Genomic DNA, 20,463 nt, shown 5'->3' with positions numbered 1-20,463 from the left:
CTAACCTGTCAAATTTGACATTTCCGCGATTCTGGAGATACTCTTGAACGATTTCCACAAGATATTACTTAGAGATCTAATTCACATCTAATAGATATCTAACACGATCTATCGTAAAAGTGACATTGGTTGCCCGAATTGCGCTGCAAAAGAGAACTAGTTGAAATCTAAACTATAACGTATCTAGAATGGATCTAGTACGTGTCGTCTCTTGTGAATATCTTGAAGTTCGAATACGGCAGTTAGATAGATACCGGTGAGAGAAAGTAACTATTCTTAAACGCATTCATAGATATCTATTAGATGTGAATTAGATCTCTATGTAATATCTTGTGGAAATCGTTCAAGAGTATCTCCAGAATCGCGCAAATGTCAAATTTGACAGGTTAGATCTTAAACATATCGTTATCGTATCTTGGCGATGTCTACAAGATATCTAATAGATGTCTATTACAAAATTCGAATCGGGCAGTAAGGCTCTACAAGATTTACGAGCCTGTAAAAGTGTTGTAAAATTTTAAATTATCTATGTCTATAGTATAGATAACGGCCCGATTCGAACATTAAAATATAGGTACGTCAATTTTATTAATTCGAATCGGGCAGGTTTAGAGAAACAGAGTCCAAAACTAAACACAATCATTTCCTAAGTAACGGTAACACAAACGATTCAATAACAAGTTCTATAAACTTGTTATCAGTTCAACAGCTGAGTTGGATGAGAAGTTAACGCTTAGATTGACAAAACTATGATTATATTATAAATAACAAATTTAATTAATATTGTACCTTGTACTTAATACAGTCGACGTCAAAAATGTGTTTAGGTACATTTTTTCTCCTTATTTTTATAAAGGCGTAAGGTGCAAAAAAAGTGTAAACTTTGACGTCGACTGTAATTATTATGTTTTTACAGTTTCATATAATTAAAAAATAAAGCGCTGGTGGCCTAGCGGTAAGAGCGTGCGACTTGCAATCCGGAGGTCGCGGGTTCGAACCAATGAGTTTTTCGGAACTTATGTACGAAATATCATTTGATATTTACCAGTCGCTTTTCGGTGAAGGAAAACATCGTGAGGAAACCGGAATAATCCCAATTCGGGCCTAGTTTACCCTCTGGGTTGGAAGGTCAGATGGCAGTCGCTTTCGTTAAAACTAGTGCCCACGCCAATTACTGGGATTAGTTGCCAAGCGGACCCCAGGCTCCTATGAGCCGTGGCAAAATGCCGGGACAACGCGAGGAAGATGATGATAATTTCATATCAAGTCAAGGATCTTGACTGATCCACTTCTTTAATTTAAATTGGTCTCAGATTGCAGGTATATACGTACCTATAATGTTACATAAAAAATAACTAACTTCACCGAAATTGATCCAAAATACCTAAAGGTGTTTCTAATTGCTCAACTTTGTGTCTATACAATTCTACATTTATAACTATTCTCCATTTAATTACCTTTATTGTTTAAATGTCACGATCAAGGCCACGCCTTACAATAACTAATCGACGCCCATTTGGACAACTGAAGCAAACTTCCTTTGACCTTGACTAAGTTTCCATAGAGTGGATAGGTACCTACCTACATCACTGGCCATGAGTTCCAAAGTGAGCCCACAATGGTGCCGATAGGTAGGGTTGCCATAATTAGTCGGAACTGATAAGGGACAGTGGTATTCTAGGGCCATATTGCGCCTCAGAAACTTTCGCGCGAGCCACCGAGGGGCCCCCCCCCCCTCGGTGGCTGTATCTGGTTTCTGCTGTTTGGATTAATAAATAAATAAATATTATAGGACGTTTTTACACAAATTGACTAAGCCCCGCGGTAAGCTCAAGAAGGCTTGTGTTATGGGTACTCGGACAACGATATATATAATATATAAATAAATACTTAAATAAGTACATAGAAAACAACCATGACGCAGGAACAAATATCTGTATCACCATACAAATAAATGCCCTTACCAGGATTCGAACCCGGGACCATCGGTTTCATACTCTTCATAAGGCAGGGTCACTACCCACTAGGCCAGACTGGTCGACAAAATACGGGATAAAAACGGGACCAGTAAAAATACGGGACGTGATACTTAAATACGGTGACAGTCCCGTATATACAGGACGTATGGCAACCCTACCGATAGGCACTAAGTTGTAGAGTTGTAGTTGTATTGTCGCGGTTCAAAAGCTTCACCTAAACTAAATGGACACATCGATCACTACTTGGCCTACTTGTGTCACTCGGAACGTTTCATCATTCTTCTGACTTGCGGGTTTCTTAAATAGTTTTAAAAGATTATTGCTCTGTAGGTAATGTAGGTAGCTCTGACAGTGGCAATGGTATCCTGAGAATGTTACAAGGTAAGATCAACTAATTACTCATTACTGGAGTCTAAGTATTAGTACGTTATATTTTTTTATACGTACCTATGTAGCAGCTACAGAGGGGCTACCGCGAAAACCGAATTTCGCAAATTGCGGGGATCTTTCTCTTTTACTCCGATGAAGGCGTAATTAGAGTGACAGAGAAAAATGCCCGCAATTTGAGAATATCGATTTTCGCGGTAGCTCCTTAGATATGTTGAGAAAACATGCGTTGAGTACTTACCTAAATCTAGAATTTATTACTTCACATTTATTTCATATTAAAGTTGTAATCCCAATAATCTTTTAGTAGTTTATGCAACAGTGATATAATAAGGGTTCTTAAAATTCAAGGGTCGAAGTTACAAAACGAGACGTAGTCGAGTTTTGTAAAAAAAGACCCGCGAATTTTAAGAACCAATTATGAGCTGTTGCATACATTACTTTTTCTATGACAGCTGCAGCAAAAAAAAAAAAAAAAAAAAAAAAAAAAAAAAAAAAAAAAAAAAAAAAAAAAAAAAAAGGAATAATAATAAAAAAAAAAAAAAAGGAATAATAATAAAAAAAAAAGGAATAATAAAAAAGGTAATTATTAAAAACAAAGAGTTATTATTAAAAAAAAGAGTTATTATTTAAAAAAAATTGAGTTATTATTTAAAAAAAAAAAGAGTTATTATTGTAAATGAAAACATACCTCTTTCAATCAAGATGATCGGAACTTGTATCTTTAAAAAAAATAAAGCAGTTGTATTATACTCATAAGATGACTGCTAGCAGTCATCTTATGAGCCTATAGACAAAGCATTCAAATGACATTGCTTTAGATATCACTGTCAGTCATTTAATTGACACATTTAAGTGCTGGAGTAGAAAAAAGTACTTTATATTATTATAAGATTTAAAGTAGGGATGTAACGATACATGATTTTGCCGATACGATACCGATACCGATATTTAAAGTAAATAATCGGCGATACCGATACCTACCGATATCGATAGCCTGGTAGTTAGTTAATAAATCAAATAAATAAAAAATATATCCTTTATAATTTAATTTAATTTAATTTTATATGCATAAGACATACTTATGTAGACACTCGATTTTAAGAAGTGTGAAAAAGTGAAAAATAAAAATAATGAAAAATATATTCCTATTAGCAAAATAGCACGATTATAGCAGCTTCACTGTTACGTTGAGTAAGTAATATATCGTATTAAAACTTACGTAAGTTTTGACACATCAAGTTAAAATTGAGGTGAAGAATATTCTTGCCCAATAAAATACCTTACTGTGGGTGGTTTACATTTTGTTATGATATCGGGTGTGTTTAAATCGGCGATGCCGATATATCGGCCTGCCGTTTATATCGGCCGATATGTCGTATCGGTATCGGTATCGTTACATCCCTAATTTAAAGTAGGTATAAATAATTTAATTTAATTGAATTTAATATTTTATGTCCCTATTTTGTAAAGTAGGGAACGTTTTTATGCCAATTTATTGATTATAAACAGATCAATAACTACTTTAAAAGAAATTATCTTGTTTAATACAATACCTACCTAAATTATTTAAGACTATTTCTTTGACACCCTGGGCGATATACTTATTTCGTTTTACCAAAGTTAATCCTATAAACAGTAGGTCCCAGTCCCAGGTAAAGCAGGTAACGAAGTACAATTGCGTGATGCTAATTTAAGCCGACATAAATCCAAGCCCACGTAGGTACCCTAATACGATTACCTACTTTCAAAGTCTAAGAAGTCGTGATAGATGATTAAACTTGCATTGTATAGGTTTCACGTCTTAATTGAAAAGGAAAACGATTACTTAAGCTTAATGAAAGCTTTTATATCGGATACCACAGTTTGGCCCAAAAATAAGTTTACAGAATTTGTTATGTAGGTATATTTTCTTTTTTTTACAAAATGTCATTAAAGATGAAAAACTACAATCATTTAACTTAAACGTATTCTTCTGTATGTTTGATATACAAACGCCAACGTTTCATGAATTTATCAACTATATGCCGCTGTAAATTTTTTTGTCTAACGTATTGTTGGGCCACTTATAGCGGTGACCCTGGCTCCAGCGTATTTCGCTAGCCGTGCAAAGAGGAAACGCCAGCAGCGTGCTAGGTACATTTAGCCGGGTACCAGTACCTAATAAATATTTTTTGGTACTAAATTATGTAGCACACTGCAATCTGACGCCATTTTAGATAAAGGTAATATTTATTAATTCTGATGAACTCCAACAATGATTAATAAAGTGACAGAAGTGATGTGCCTACTCGATTAATTTATTTACCCGATTGAGGATAACTATTTTCGACCGTAGGTAATTTAGGTAACATATTTTCCCAAAAGACAAAAAAAGAAGAATAATGTGTTTTTCACTTCAGCAGCTCGAACAAGGGTACTTTGCTACTTAAAAACAGTGAGCAAAATCGCATTTTGCTCACTGAGTGAGATAAAATGAGCAAAATCGCATTTTGCTCACTGAGTGAGACAAAATGAGCAAAATGAGATTTTGCTCACTGTTTTTAAGTAGCAAAGTACCCTTATTCGAGCTACTGAGGTAGATATGAGCGCCGCGCCGGCGCGCCGCCGCCGCCGACTAAATTTTCGCGCCGCCGCCGCCGACGCTGCGCTATCGGCGTGACATCGGCGTGACCTTGGTAGTTACTACTACTTTCAGAGGTTTCAGAATCAGATAATATATATTCAATCGAGGTTAGATCTTTAACGGTGCCACTTCGAATAGTTTATAGGCATTCAAAAGGTATTTTAGGCCCATATAATTTATAAATATCGAAGGTAAATGCAAATTTATCTGTCTAGTAACCGCGCTACTAGTCTTGGGGAAACGAAATTATTTAATATCAATTTAAACATCAATATGCTCGTAATAAACATACTGATTTCCTTCGATTTTTATTGTGGAACGTTCTAGATTAAAATTTATAGATTGTATATACACTAGAAATATGTCAATCACAATGAAAAAATTAACTGTGATCAACTCTGGCTATTTAACGTGACACTCGAACCCACATCTTTGGATTATCGACCCAATGCATAACTAAATTTGCCAGCTATTAACTATCCGACATATACCGCGAATTTAACTAGGTATTGCAAGCATGATTAAACGTCTTTAAAAGGTATAAAAAGGGGTTAATTTTGAGATATCAATGGTTTCCACGTCCAAATGTCCGGCCGTTGGCTTCGCACGGAAGGGCGTCGGAATCGGGTTTCATTTAAACTTGGCCACTGTTCAAATTTCAAGCTTTGCTCTCTCGCAGCTCAATTTTTGGCCTTGCATCGCTTGCATGGAAGTAAGCAGCTATCTGAACCTGCAAGTTTTTGGCCCTGTTTGGAGCTCAACTTTCGGCCTCTTTTAAAACGCTTGAGCATTGGTCCTTGTCTGATCTTAGCTCCATTGCAGCTCGGCCTTTGGCGTCGCACGATTGCGCCCGCAGGAAAGCTCCAGATCTTTAACACTATGGCTTCGGTCTTTATCGGCCTTTGACCTCGCTCTGCTCTCTTGTAGCTCGGCCTCGCATAGAAGCGCGCCGCAATCAGTGCTCCAGGCGTTCGGCCGTCAGCCAAGCGTACACTTGGCGTTCGATTCTTAGCTGTACGTATGCTTACCTGCAGCTCATCCTCTGGCCTCGCATTGGGAGGCGTCGAAATCAAGTCTTCGGTGTTACATGGAGCTCGGCCTTGGGCCTCACTTTTCGACATAAATCGGTTAATGACGGAGCTCGATTTTCCGTGCACTGTCGACAAGACGTTTCTCTGGTACATTCAATCCGCAATTTTTTACTTAGCACAAAAGATAAGGGCCTCGCTAAGATCTTCCGGCCAGAACCTCGCCAAGATTAAGACCGCCTCTGATGCCGCGCGATACCGCTTATCCACAGCTTACGATATAAATCTTTTTTCGTACCATTATTCAATAAATTATCATTTAAAATAAAATTGCATTTATTTTATAACTTTCTTACAGCAAAAACATGTTTTTTCAGTAAAATTTTGGTTTGGATTCTTTTTTTCATATATCGAAGGTGTTTCAAGGCCACGCCGCCGATTCGCCGCCGCCGCCGACCAATTTTGACCGGCGCGCCGCCGCCGGCTAAATGCCTATCGGCGCTCATATCTATACTGAGGTGAAAACTTAATTGTTGGTATATTTTAAGAAAACATGACTGAATAGGTAAGTGATGAAGAAGGAATACATTTTTCGGGTTCTCTAATATGTTCTCACTGCTGAGGTGAAAAGTTTTGTGAACTACACGAGATCAAAGTTATTTACATCTCGTGCGCTTTTGAGTCCCTTACTACGCTCAAGATTCTAAATTAGATTAGATAGATCTAGTATAGAATCTTTCGCTTGCACGGGACTCAAAATAAGCACTCGAAGAAATATCAAACTTTGATCTCTTGTTGTACAAATAACTATTGATTGTATGTCCGTTTGTAAGACTGTTCTTTCTCTAACTTACCTATGTTAATAGTTATTTTGTGTAATCATTTCAGTTTCGTCCCAAATGAACGATAAAAGTAGAAGGCGTCAGAATTTTAATATAAATTGAAGTTAAGTTTTTTTAGTTTACCGGCGTCAGAATTTTAAAATAAATTGAAGTTTTTTTAGTTTACCTGTTTATAACAACCTTTTAATAATGAATCGTATACTTTCTAAAATGTCAAAGGGAAAAAGCTATTCTTAATTAGAGAAAACTTCCAACGACTTAAGTTTACACGCAAATACTGTAAAAGCCTAATTACGGGCTTTACCGCTGACTGAATTTGAACCTAAAGCGTAGGAAATAAGAGTTGATTTTGCGTTGATTGAAAATTGAACGAAACAAAGCAAAAGCGACTCTGTTCCAATTGAACATGGTTTAAATTACATCGAACTGAATAGGTACTATATGTAGGACCTTAGGAGGATAGAGATGAATTCGTGGCTGAAACCTGACCATGGAAAATACATATATTACCATAAATGGTACTTGCGTTATAAAAGAGAGGGCCTGTAAATGACTAAAGAAAACGCTAAAGTTAAATAATGTATGGAAATGATCGCGCCTTTTTGGTGCCATTGGCGGTTGTCGATATACGTTTGTCATCTACGCTACAGTCCCTGTTCCGGCTGTTCCCGAAAGTTAAGGTTATTAGTCTGTCTTTGCCGACTGTACTTTACTCCGGGCAGTTTTTGTGAGTTTTAGGTATTAGTTATCATAGGTACTTATTCTTATATGTACCTTTAAACGAGCAATTCTTGTATATTTACGAGTATATATTTCGGGGATCTCGGAAATGGCTCTAGTTAACGATTTCGACTAAATTTGCTATATGGGGGTTTTCGGGGGCGAAAAATCGATCTAGCTAAGTCTTATCTTTGGGAAAACGCGCATTTTTGAGTTTTTATATGTTTTCCGAGCTCTCCCAGATATTGATGTTTATTTCTAACAGAACTCCGCTAACTAGAACGCGTTTGACCGAATGTTTGGCTCAAACTTGATAACTTTCCAGGAACAAACTTAACAAACATAAACACTGAGTTCAAGATTAGTTTACCATTGTATCAGTAAACAAGCAAAACAAGCTATATTTATAATATCTGGAACCTTCGCTAAATTAGTACATCAGGCTTTGTTTACTTAAGACACTTTATGGTATAGCCTCTTTCTACTAGGTATGCGCTGCAAATAAGATCCAAGAGATGCTTGTTGCTTGGTCAGCCTTATGCTGAGGCGAGCCCATTTCGTGGTAAACAATATGTAATTATGTTTGTTTTAAACCTTATTAATGTTATTTTTGTCTGTACACTAAGTTTATTACGAAAAAATAAATGATTTATGATTTAAAACGAGAGACTGTTATTACAGTACAGACTGTCAATACTAATACATTGCTCATTATGTGACATTGTGAGTTTAAGGCCTCAAACCTATACATTTTTAACCGCTGTGGGTCTAAGATAATTATGGAGGGAGGGACTTTACAAAGTATTTAAAGCTAAGTCTAATGACACTCCATGCAAGTTTTACAGTAATGGTTGACTGGTAATACTGTAGAAATATTTACCTATGTATATTAGGTATTCAAGGAAGATAGCTACCTACATAAAATAAAAAGTTTTACCATTAAAAAATGGCCCTGCACGGTCTTCTTTCGAGTAAGGCCTGAAGAGGAAAGAATAGCACCTGTACAACTACATATATCTAAGTAGGTACAGGGCCTTGTACTTACTAATAATTGTCTCATATAGACAAAAAAGCAGCGAACAAGTTCTAAATTAGGACAATGGCTGTATAAGAATCTAATGCGTCGGCGATCGCTTATCACCATTAAATATTCCCACGTAATGACTAAAACCCCAAAACACTAACGCATAAAACATAAAATAATTGGAACAAGGTTAGCAACGGTGACTTCGACCGTCTTTGAGTTCCAAATCGATAAACGGACGGTCGCATCGCGATAAAATGCGAAACTAAGTTCACAAACTCACCTCAAATCGAATCAGCTTGTTATTTGTATGTTCACTTCACTTTTTGCCAGTTTTTGGCACTTGGTACGTGCGTGGAGGTTAGTGGACGGACGCGGCGCGAAAAGTGATGCACGGCTATGAGTGCATCTTTTAAACTGAAGGACAGGTCAGCAATATACAGCCGTTTTGTTTGTAATGCAGCGGCAACGGCGAGTGAGTGAAGCGTCCTGATATACCTAATAGTCGTTCGATGTTACATTTTTAATGTAGCTAAGTATACAATTCACCTTTTTTTCTTGTTGCGTTTTTTTCACATTGTATAGTTAGTTGTGTATATTATTAGTTACTCAAAAACCTTTCGTTAAACGGCATTTTCACTTAAAAACTGTGTACCTTTAACGGCCGATTAGCAATCATCACAAATTTTGTCAGAATTGTGACAATTAGTAGACTGTACATACGACTTAAGTCGCGCTTTAAAGTAGGTACTTACAAGTTAAAATGAAAATGCCCTAAAACACAGCCAGAGTTTTCTTGAACAATGAATTAATAATTATTAATTAAACCCTTTGTACTTAATATGTAAGTAAGTAACGAGCCAAGTTTCTTAAACTAGAACAATAGATTATTAGGATTGTAGAAAATCATTACGAACAAAGACTAGAAAAAACATAAAAGCTTAATATTTTGGAAGCCATTTAAGTATATTTGCCCCTAGTTGAAAGGGGCACATTCGTTGCAAATTAACTCTACATAATAAATCTACTCATTTCGATGGTGAACAATAAGTTTAATATTGTCAAGAACTTCATTAATTATTGGACACAAATACTGATGAAAAACTAAATGCAAAAATACTTGAGTTTTATGAAAAACTAAATACTTTTAGCTATGTATATAGGAAAGGATTATCAATAAAGTTGAGTAAACTTAATAAAGTTTCATTTCAACTCATACAAAACATACCTACTTAATTATTTGATTAGTAAGTAGGTACCTATATTATGTAAAATACATATGTTAGTGCAATATTGCATTAAAATTTAATAATTTATTAAAAGTTAATAATAAGAACAACATTTTAGTTAAGTGTTTATTTCTTATTAGAAACAGGTATTTGCTGAAATTTAATGTTGTTCTGTACAAAAACAGGTGAACAAACAAGTTTCCAAAACTTACAATGTTTATTTGTTTTCCAAATCCATTAACCCTCGTTATTTAATTCCGATTTTACCGCTCTTTTTACTTTAAGCATAAGGTCTAATTTTGTTAGTTAAATCCACGCAGACAGTGGCAGACACAAACTAAAATAATTAACTGTTATTTTTTAATTCAACTTCCAAGTACTTACAAACCTATCGATTTCATGTCAAAAATATTCACCTGTAATTTACATATTATCGCACAAGGGCAACAGCTGACACTTACCGAGAGTCCAGGGTTACAGCCGGCCGTCAAGGAGTTCTTTCTGAACTTGGGGATGCAGACTTGCATGGAACTTTTGCCTTCAGGGGGGCCAGCGCAACCGTACTCGTCACTCCGATTATTTCTTGTTAAGTTTATATTATTCGTGTTGTTCACTTTGACCAGGATGTTGCAGGTTTGGGACGCGATTTGGAAGAGTCCTTCTTCTAGGTTTCTTTTGTTATTGTATTGCCGGTTGAAGTGAAGGTAGTCCCACCAGGAAGGCATGGTTTACGCGCGCGAGGCGGCGGCGGCACGAGCGAGCGCGGCGGATGGCGAGACCAATGTGCCTCATGTATTGTAAGAAACAGGCGGACTTGCGCGGTAAAAAGTTTTGTTGCACGCTGCTGGACTGATTCGAGCTATGTAAGATAAATACGTTGTATCGTATTGTGTACTAACTTTGAACTTTTGCTAACAATTTAAACGAAACATAAGCAGCGCGCTGACACGATGCCATTGGGTATGTACGAGTAACAGGAGTGAATAGTTAAAATTAAAAAATAATTATGTTAGCAATTAGTGAGAGATTAAAACAATTAGGTAGGTTACCACAAAAACTAAAAATAAAATTAATGTTTTTGTTTTAATTGAAATATACATATATTATAAAATTTTAAGATGTATAACATTGTATAATTATCAGAGGCGTAATGCGTAACAGTAATCTAAACTATCTAAAGGGACATTATTTTAATTATCAGCTTCTGTTACAGTATATACCTACATCACATCTACCTACTCAATTTACTTTGTGAATATCTGACTAAATGTAAAAGGTACTTCAACTAATGCATGACTAATGTTGTATTTTATTTTTAAATCACAAAAGCTTTCTAAAAACAATGTATATATTGAATGAATATTTTAAATTGATTCTGTACACGCGTCGCTTTAGCGTTAGAAACGCTGAAGGCTAACTAACCTTTTTATATTTAACTCGTATAAGTCCTTTAAGTTGCGAGTACATACATAAGGGCTTTCAGAAAGAGGTCCGGATAGTGTGAACTTGAATCGAATGCTCCGGGCTATCGAAGCGGCACTTAAAAAGCTGAATTCCTTGAACTCTAACTAGAAGAAAAGGGATTTATTCGATAATTTCAATCACTAGGAAAAGAAGTGATTTACGAAAGATATACCTATGTCCTTATTGTTTTGCGTATTAGGTAACTCGTTCTTAGGAACTTAGACTTAGGTCTTTCCGTAAAAAATATATTTTGTGATGGATGAATCAACTTTGCCACACTTTGCATTTTTCTGGAAGTCAAAGGAACTCCGTAAAAAACAAAGCAATCTTATTGTTTAGAGCTCTTGAGAATCATCTTGTTAAGTTGGTAGAAGATAACTGCGTAAAGAAAAGTTAGCAACTCGTAACGATGAGCCATATGATTTTACATAGACATTGCATCAATTGCATTGGTGGACAAAGGACTCGCTCAACGGAACGACCCTTCCCATTCTGCATGCGGGTTAATTTTAGTTCTACAATAGAATATCCACAAATATCCCTAATACGGGTTAATTTTAATCTAATCTGCATCCGTTTTCAACCACGCGCTGGCTTTACATTGTATATCCACCAAGAGCATCTCTACATATGGATGTAAGTATGCGGGGGAGTTCTGGACCTAAATTAATCTTACATAGACGCAAACATGGCAAAAATACCGACTTTTGTATCTCCAGATGTGAACTTAAATTGGTGCTTATAAGGGGCACGCAGTTTAAAAAAAATCAAAAGGAGTGACTTTTCAAATGGCAGTATTATTTTAATACTTCTGAAAATGCTAGTAAGATTAACTAGTCGATTTTTGGGCTGGGATTTTTCTGTCTTCGTTTAAACAATAAACAGTGTCAAACTAAAACTTTTAATTATACACAGACATCCACCGGGAGAGGTGAAAGTAAATAAAAGCTCGTGATCTCGGGAAATATTTGTTAACTTGCAATTAACCTGTCTACCGCTTAAGTACACTTACGTTGGCGTCGGTGGGGTTTGTGAAGTCACTACGCATTACCTAGATAGATAACATACGTCACATATACGCAGACTTGACGTCACGGGGAATTCTCCCCAAAAATCCGAAACCTAGGTCACCTAGGTGTGATGTTTAATAATGGCAAATGGCAAACCTTTTTATTACGATCTGCGTACAGTCAAGGTATTAAATATGAACACGCCTTAAGTGCCAAAAATATGTATATGTACTCTACTTTAATCCATAAGTACTTAGGCAATATTGTGTTTTTTAATACTTTGTCAAATATGCAAGTCAAGAAGCGTCGGTGATCTAAGTAAGTAGGTACCAGATTTCATTTTTCATTTCAGGGGTTGAGACGGTGAAAAATTGATTACAGTTTCAGATTTCAGAAAGACAGAGCGGCATTTTATTAGTAAGTTCTTAATGACAACCATACGATTTAACAGGGCTCTTTATGAGTTCTAATTTTCAAGCAGATCCCTGAATAATTAAAACCGTTTTATGGACATTTCAACTGTTTCGTTAAGGCCATTAGGGAATACCTAGAACTCTAACATCACGCAACGCACTACCAACTAATGCATGTTCTAACAACAAGCTACTGATGTGATCCTTATTTCAAAACATTAAGTTCTACATTCCCTTGGGCTTTTAAGTACACACGTATGTAATTGCTTGTTGACTATTAAACCGAACAAGTGTGTGTTGGACGTGCAATGAAGGGTTCTGTGCTTTTACACGATACGAAAAGAGCAAAGTAAAAGTGTTATGCACAAAAGCGTTTTATGGCGGATTTCACGTACTTTTAAGTGTTCCGTACAAAAGTTTGCTCACGGAACACATATGGGTTCACTTCGTTCTTGCAAATCGGTTAAATATACGTTTTTTTAATAAAAGGGTTTTTTTATTTAATAGAGGTTTTTCAGCTATTACTCAAAGATGCATCCGCTAATTTACAAAACAATTTTCGTTTAAAGAATGAATGCAGAGTTGTCCTGTTTTTGTTGGAACCAGGGTTTAAAACTTACAACTACCTACGTATCAAACTTCATGAGTACTCAAACACACCCACTATACTAGTGGCTCTATGAGCTGTAGACCTCGCGAGCAGAGCTTAAAACTGAATAAATGTATGGCAAAAATATTTACTAAAATATATAGTACATGTAATATAAACAAAAAATTAAAAACTACATAAAGCTACAAACAAAAATTAAACGAATACGCTTAACCCGCGCTTGATAAATAAAAAATACGAAATTTTTCATTTTTTCAAAATAAAAAACAACTATACGAAATTTAAGTATAAAAAAAAAATACAAAAAGTTATGTAGCAGTATACAATTACTGGGGATGGAACCAGGGACCTGCCGATGCAAACAAAAAAAGCGAACGTTTGCAAAATACGCCATTATAGTTCTTACTAAAGCTGACGAAATTTAGCTACTCATTCTCAAGTAAAAACTAAATATCTAAATACCGCCAAAACCAGCGATACAAATTTTCTGAATTTTTGGCCATTTAATCTATAAACATATCTCAAAAAGAAAAAACTCTTATGATACCGATACGACTATTTGTTTAGGCGGGAGCTATCACGACTCCGCCATTTTGAAAAATTTCCAAAAACCGGATCGACAAAAAAAATTTATTTAGTAATAGAATTCGGTCACAAAATTTCACGAAAATCGGTTAAGAATTACGACCTGTAGAGGAGAACATCCGGACATACAAAAGCAAAATGCCCGAGTCAAAACGTAGACCTTCGCTACGCTTCGGTCAATCAGTAGGAAAAGGGCGCGAAATTCAGATTTTCTATGGGAAATACATAAATTCTTCGCGCCTACATTTTTGGCGCTTTTTCTATTTACAAAGTTGGTGTGCCAGAGTATATAAGTACTTAATTATTATCTCATAATTTCTGATTGAAGTGTTTGTGTGTAATTGTGACATATGGTGGATAGATGGATATGACCGAATGACGAAACTATAAGAGCTCTTTATGCCGTTTTAAAGAACCCTAAAAACGACTAAATGGGTTTACTGAATGTCATATTATTCGGCGTTGGCTCACACGATCCAATGTCGCGGCGTTACCACGAAATTTATCGATGATGCGATATGTACTTTTGATAAACTTCGGACAGTGACGTACCTACCGACCTAATAAAATTGTTTACGTTTTCAACCGACTTCAAACAAGGAGGTTCTCAATTAGAAGGGGCGTTTTTTATATCTTTTCAAACAAAAAAAAAGACTAGCCCAATAGCCCAGCTCCAGCCATCTCCAAAAAATCGATGAACACCCCGTCCATTCATAAAAAGCGGCCAAGTGCGAGTCGGACTCGCCCATGAAGGGTTCCGTATTTAGGCGATTTATGACGTATAAAAAAAAACTACTTACTAGATCTCGTTCAAACCAATTTTCGGTGGAAGTTTACATGGTAATGTACATCATATATTTTTTTTAGTTTTATCATTCTCTTATTTTAGAAGTTACAGGGGGGGGGGGACACACATTTTACCACTTTGGAAGTGTCTCTCGCGCAAACTATTCAGTTTAGAAAAAAATGATATTAGAAACCTCAATATCATTTTTGAAGACCTATCCATAGATACCCCACACGTATGGGTTTGATGAAAAAAAAATTTTTGAGTTTCAGTTCGAAGTATGGGGAACCCCAAAAATGTATTGTTTTTTTTTCTATTTTTGTGTGAAAATCTTAATGCGGTTCACAGAATACATCTACTTACCAAGTTTCAACAGTATAGTTCTTATAGTTTCGGAGAAAAGTGGCTGTGACATACGGACGGACAGACAGACGGACAGACAGACAGACAGACACACATGACGAATCTATAAGGGTTCCGTTTTTTGCCATTTGGCTACGGGACCCTAAAAACACCTAAAGCTAAAGCTAACTTGTTACCTAAGACAGGAAACTTTTGAGCCTCTCAACAATGTATATACGTAGGGTGATTCATGAGACGTGAGCAGGACTAAGACTACACAATCAGTAAATATAAAAGAATCGTTCACCACAATAAGTAGGTATATAAGTAAAACAATCACGCTTTTTTTCTGTTATATTTTTTGGTAAGGACAAAATTAATTATAATCATGGATACCCTACAACATTTAATTAACAAAGATAAAACCTTTTTAACCGTTATGACAGCACTTTGAGTACCTATGAAGAAAATAAAAATGTCACACTAGAGTGACATACGATTTTTAAAAAGTAACCAGACTCCGATGACATTCAATTTGGCACTTGTTATGGATAAAACAAAGAGGGTGACCATAAATATCGTAAATAAATTTTCAACTTTTTTTTAAACAGTGTAAAATAAATTAAAGTTAATCTCACAAATGCTAGTACGAACCAGTTGTTTATAACTTACTGTATGCGTGGGCTTGATCCTGCTCACGTCTCCTGAATCACCCTGTATAACGCCTCAAGCGGTGACGATCATTTGTTTAGGAATAAGGTAGGCATTTATTTTGCACTTTTTGAACCATATTGTAAGATTTTATTATGCAACCTTGCCGTCATATAACAATTACGAGTAGGTATTACGCCACAAGAAGGTCGGTCTGGACTATACAGGTCACTAATAAGTATGTTATTCATTTTGACAAAGCAATGCTAAAGTGCAGCTGAATAAAGTTTTACTTTAGCACTGACTGTCCATTTGCATATCAAAGCTTCAACTATAGTAACTATACAAACAAACGGCGTAGCGGCTATCTAATACGTCGTATAGCGTTAACGGCGTAGACACGGGGCGTAGCACTCTACAATATTGTTTCTTCGAACTATTTAATAGTTTCAGTCGGTCTAGCATGAGTTGCGTTCTCGCGCGCGACTCCATACATCTTGCGCGACTTCAAGTATAAAGTCGCGCGCGAGAATGCAACTCATGCTAGACCGCCAGTTAGCGTGTCTTAAAATATTTGGCCGAACCCGGAGGCCGATTCGAATCGACCAATGGATTAAATTTGATCTCATTTTAATTTTAATCGCCTGTGAGTTTCACTCGTATTAGTGCGAGCGGAATGTGCTGGCAGTAATAAAATATCGATAGCAGATTTTTAATTAGAATTTCGAATGCAGATTGCTCCGGAGCTCAGGGATCCATTTGATTCACTCACCCGGGTAGTTTCATTTGTAAAGTCACCAGCGAAATATAATATCTCAACCGTGCAAAAATATCTTACTTAATCTTATTTATAGATGTGACATGTGACTCTACTAAATATAGGTACAGTCGCCATCATGCAGATATATCGGAGCGTGAACACGCCTTTATTTTCAGATATTGTGAACACCTTGGCCACTCCGATATATATGATGGCGACTGTACATCGGTAGGTAAAAGCGTGATGCGCTGAGAGTAATAACCAAGTACCTATCTTACAATATCAAACAAATCAACAACAAACTTTTAAAGTTCGAATCCCACTGGTATTATAGTTATTTGTTTTACAAGAGGGCGAAGTTGTTGTTTAACCGCTCGTGCTAATATTGATACCCGAGCAAGCGAAAGATTCCAAAATTGAACCACGAGCGTAGCGAGTAGATCGAAAAATGGGGTCATGAGCGTTGCGAGGGTTTCAAAGCACGAGGGTTCAACAAAATTTGCCCCCGAGAGAAACACAAAATTTTTCACCACACCGACCCGAAGAAAATATGAACTGTAAGATATCAAACAAAAACAAACCAAATCCAATCCAAATGAATGTTATTAAATATTTATCATTAAAAAATCATCATTTAAAAGTCAATTCAACCAGCAAACATAAGAAAACAACTCAAAATTTGCATTTGACTCACATGTGAATAAAATGCAACTTTGCTATCGGTTTTCGAAAATTCAAGAGAGCCTCTACCAGTTGGTGTGGTGAAAATATGTTTTTGTTTGGCATATGTAATGTTATGTGCCAACACCAAAAGCAAATATTTTGACACGTTCTACTCAAAGGTTAAGTTAAAGAGTTAAGCGGGATTTTCAAGCGCTCGATGCACGTTTATACATGTATTAACTATGCACGTTTATATTGACTTCCAGTACTAGGTACTGACGGAGGTATTTCTTATGAAATGTGTTAAAAACTTAGCTTTTGTGAACTCCCTGGTGGAAAACCAGAGCAGCATTCCGCCAATATTGCATTGTCACCCAAGTCCCAACTTACATATCTATGCAAATTTTCAGCTTCCTTGGATGTCGGGATCTAGATCCCGAAAAGTCGGCGAAGTTACTGTTTATTAAATATAACGCACCTATATTGTTGCTCAAATACTAAACGTTTCGTTTTTTTTAGGTAATAAAAAAATACTAAAAATGTAATATTTGACGTTTTCTTAGTACCTAATCTTGACATCCGCATCCGCAGATGTGAGCCTTTAAATATCCGCATCCGCGGATGTCAAAAAATCTGCATCCGCAACAGCCCTGGTCGGGAAGTGGGTCAAATTTAACTTGCAAGATTTGACCCTAACAAACATACCTACATAGAGTAGGTACGTACATTGCAAGTAAATAAAAGCTTGTAAAAATTACAAAGCAATTCGGCAAGCATTCTCAGAAAAATAATGCTTCTTATAGGTAAACGCTTCATTTTTCTGTTTGGTTGCTTGGTTGACCGGTAGAGAGTACCATGAGGCTTTAAGTCCGACTTCTTTTATGTGCCATAAAGTTTAAAAGAAATAATTAAATTCAAATCGAAAGAGTAGCGTTTCGTAAGCGTCACTTATGAAATGCTCCGTTTTAAACTATTATCGTATGCGACTGCACGTACCGAATCGACCTCGTCTTCAAAGACGTGGAAAATAAAATTTGACATTGAACACGAGTTTGAAGTGGTTCCATTTCCGGCACGTCACAAACAATTTCAAGTTTCAGGGACTGTCATTGCAAAGTTTGAGATGCTACGGAAATTAGCCCGGTTCATGTCGCAGACCAAAAGGGGACAATTGTTTTGTGGGTCATACACGCGCAGGAAAACAAAATAATTCATTATTGTAATTAATCGGATTGAACCTATCCTCAATGAAACCGTTCTGAAGCGATTTTTTTTTCAACAATAAACGTGTATACTACATTTCAAATACCAAGGCCCGATTGCACTTGAGACGGTCATTGGGCGTTAACAATAGGATTAGTGATAACAAAAGATACCTGGCTAGACCCTTTTGCTTAAACGCCTTTTAAACAATGCAGATTGCACCGACGCGTGCCAATTTGAAGTATTTTGAAGTGCTCCAAATTAGATAACAAAAGGCAAACATTATGAGCCCCATTGTTAAGTTTCAAGTGCAATCGGGCCTTGGTATTTGAAATGTAGTATACAAGAATTAGAAAAAATAATAGTACCATTTATTTTTTTCGAAAAACTAACAATTTTTGAGTCAGGTATTAGGTAAGTTAAGTACTACTCAGAACTCATATCGCGAAGCTCGAGGACTATGTATTTAAAAAAGGAATCTTGTTTTCCATTTTTCCATAGGTACAATTATCGAACGAGCGAGCGAAGCGAAGCGAAGTTCTTACATTCGACTTTGAACACGCGGCTGGCTAGCGGCACGTCTCGGCATTTCGATGTTTTTAAGCTGAACTGTCAGAAGATAGTTTGATACTCAATAACTTAAGTAAATTTGTTCTAATTTAAATGAAATTGGATAAACGTGTAGTCTAGGGCATTATATTTTAGTCATTAAATTATGAGCAGGCCCGATCAAGAGGTTATTAAGCTAGAAGAGCTTAGAAGGCCAAAAAGCAGTTTGTGAGGGGTCTTGCTATTCTGGTCAATTTTTTGCAAGAAACATGGTCGAGTTTAGTATCAAATGAAAGTGCTCGACTTACACTTTTATAATATCGTTTTTAAATTTACCATTTTGAAATAATTAGCAAGATAAAAATAAAATAGAATAAACATAATATATGTATGTGACATTTGACAAGAAATATTTCGGCTTAGCACAGATACAGTTTATTTTAATCTCTATGGTGGTGACTTAAATCCAGGGGAGGGACAGCCGTATACGAAGCCCTTTATTCGAAAAAATAGCGCCATCTATATTACTTAACGCTAAACTTGTAAATGGCGCTTCAAAATTGATGCAAAAAAGCAAATCTTGTCAGTAGAAAAAGGCGCGAAACTCAAATTTTCTATGAGACCATATCCCTTCGCGCCTACATTTTTGATGTGAAACGTCTTTAAAAACCCGTAGTAGAGGTGCCGGACCAAAAACCAAGTGTAACGAAAAGTGTTATGGCGCGGTGGCTTATATCTCTGTAACTGTGATACCTATATGTATAGTTATAACATCAGTGTATAGAGGAAAGTAGCCATTACTCGGAAAAGCATGTTCCGCTGACATAGATGGCGCTGATTCTACGCTAGAAACGACGCTATAGGAGCTAAAATGACCCCTATTTTCAGTGTTAATTTAGTAATTACTCACCAGCCCATTAACCGATTTCGGTAAAGTTGGAGTCATTTGATAGATCTTATTCCATTTTAATGAAATAGGAGAAAAATAAAACACGCGAAATTATAATAAGCTGCAAAAAGGTAAAAGAGTGACAATTTTTACAGAAATTTTATCACTGCTCTTGTTTGAGGCCACTGTGTGCGAAAATTAAGGCGCAAAACTGACGCAAATTACCTGAAGTAGTAAGATAACGCAAATACGGTTCTTTACATACCACTTTTACTCTAGTGAAACCTCTTAATCTCCTCAAATAGTTCATTAGAATCTATGGCGGCGCGGCGGCGCGAGTTAGTAAGAACACGTAGAAAACGAACGTATGGCGGCTGCTTGACAATCTCGAGTTCCTATTCCTAATTACTATCTTAGTTGAGTACTTTCTGCTGTATGGGTCAAACAAATTTTTGAAAAGGTCACTTCTGTGGACAATACATTAAAAGGTAACGACTCTGGTACGTATATATCCCGTTTTTCTCATTTGAGTCTCAAGAACTGAAAACATGTATTCCGCCTGTAAAGGTGCTGCGTAAAAAAATGATTTTAGATTCCCTTAAATTAGCGATGTCTACAGGAAAGACGCGAACGAGATTGCTATAAAACGTGTATTACCCGTATAAAATATCTATTCTCGTAATTATGATGTGTAATTTACAA

At 36.2% G+C, this 20,463-nt stretch overlaps 1 protein-coding gene across 1 annotated transcript in view; it reads right to left on the bottom strand.

Moving 5' to 3' along the window:
* Positions 1–10,696, bottom strand: part of LOC134651487 (5'-3' exonuclease PLD3-like) — a 60,805-nt gene extending 50,109 nt beyond the window's left edge. Inside the window, exon 1 of the mRNA XM_063506601.1 lies at positions 10,297–10,696. Coding sequence (XP_063362671.1) covers positions 10,297–10,560 — 264 coding nt within the window. The 5' untranslated portion in view covers positions 10,561–10,696. The remainder of the gene's footprint in view (positions 1–10,296) is intronic.
* Between the last annotated feature and the right edge of the window lie 9,767 nt (positions 10,697–20,463).

The sequence above is a fragment of the Cydia amplana genome, chromosome 10 (assembly GCF_948474715.1).
Source record: "Cydia amplana chromosome 10, ilCydAmpl1.1, whole genome shotgun sequence".
Classification (NCBI taxonomy): domain Eukaryota; kingdom Metazoa; phylum Arthropoda; class Insecta; order Lepidoptera; family Tortricidae; genus Cydia; species Cydia amplana.
This window is presented reverse-complemented; position numbering and strand designations above follow the sequence as displayed.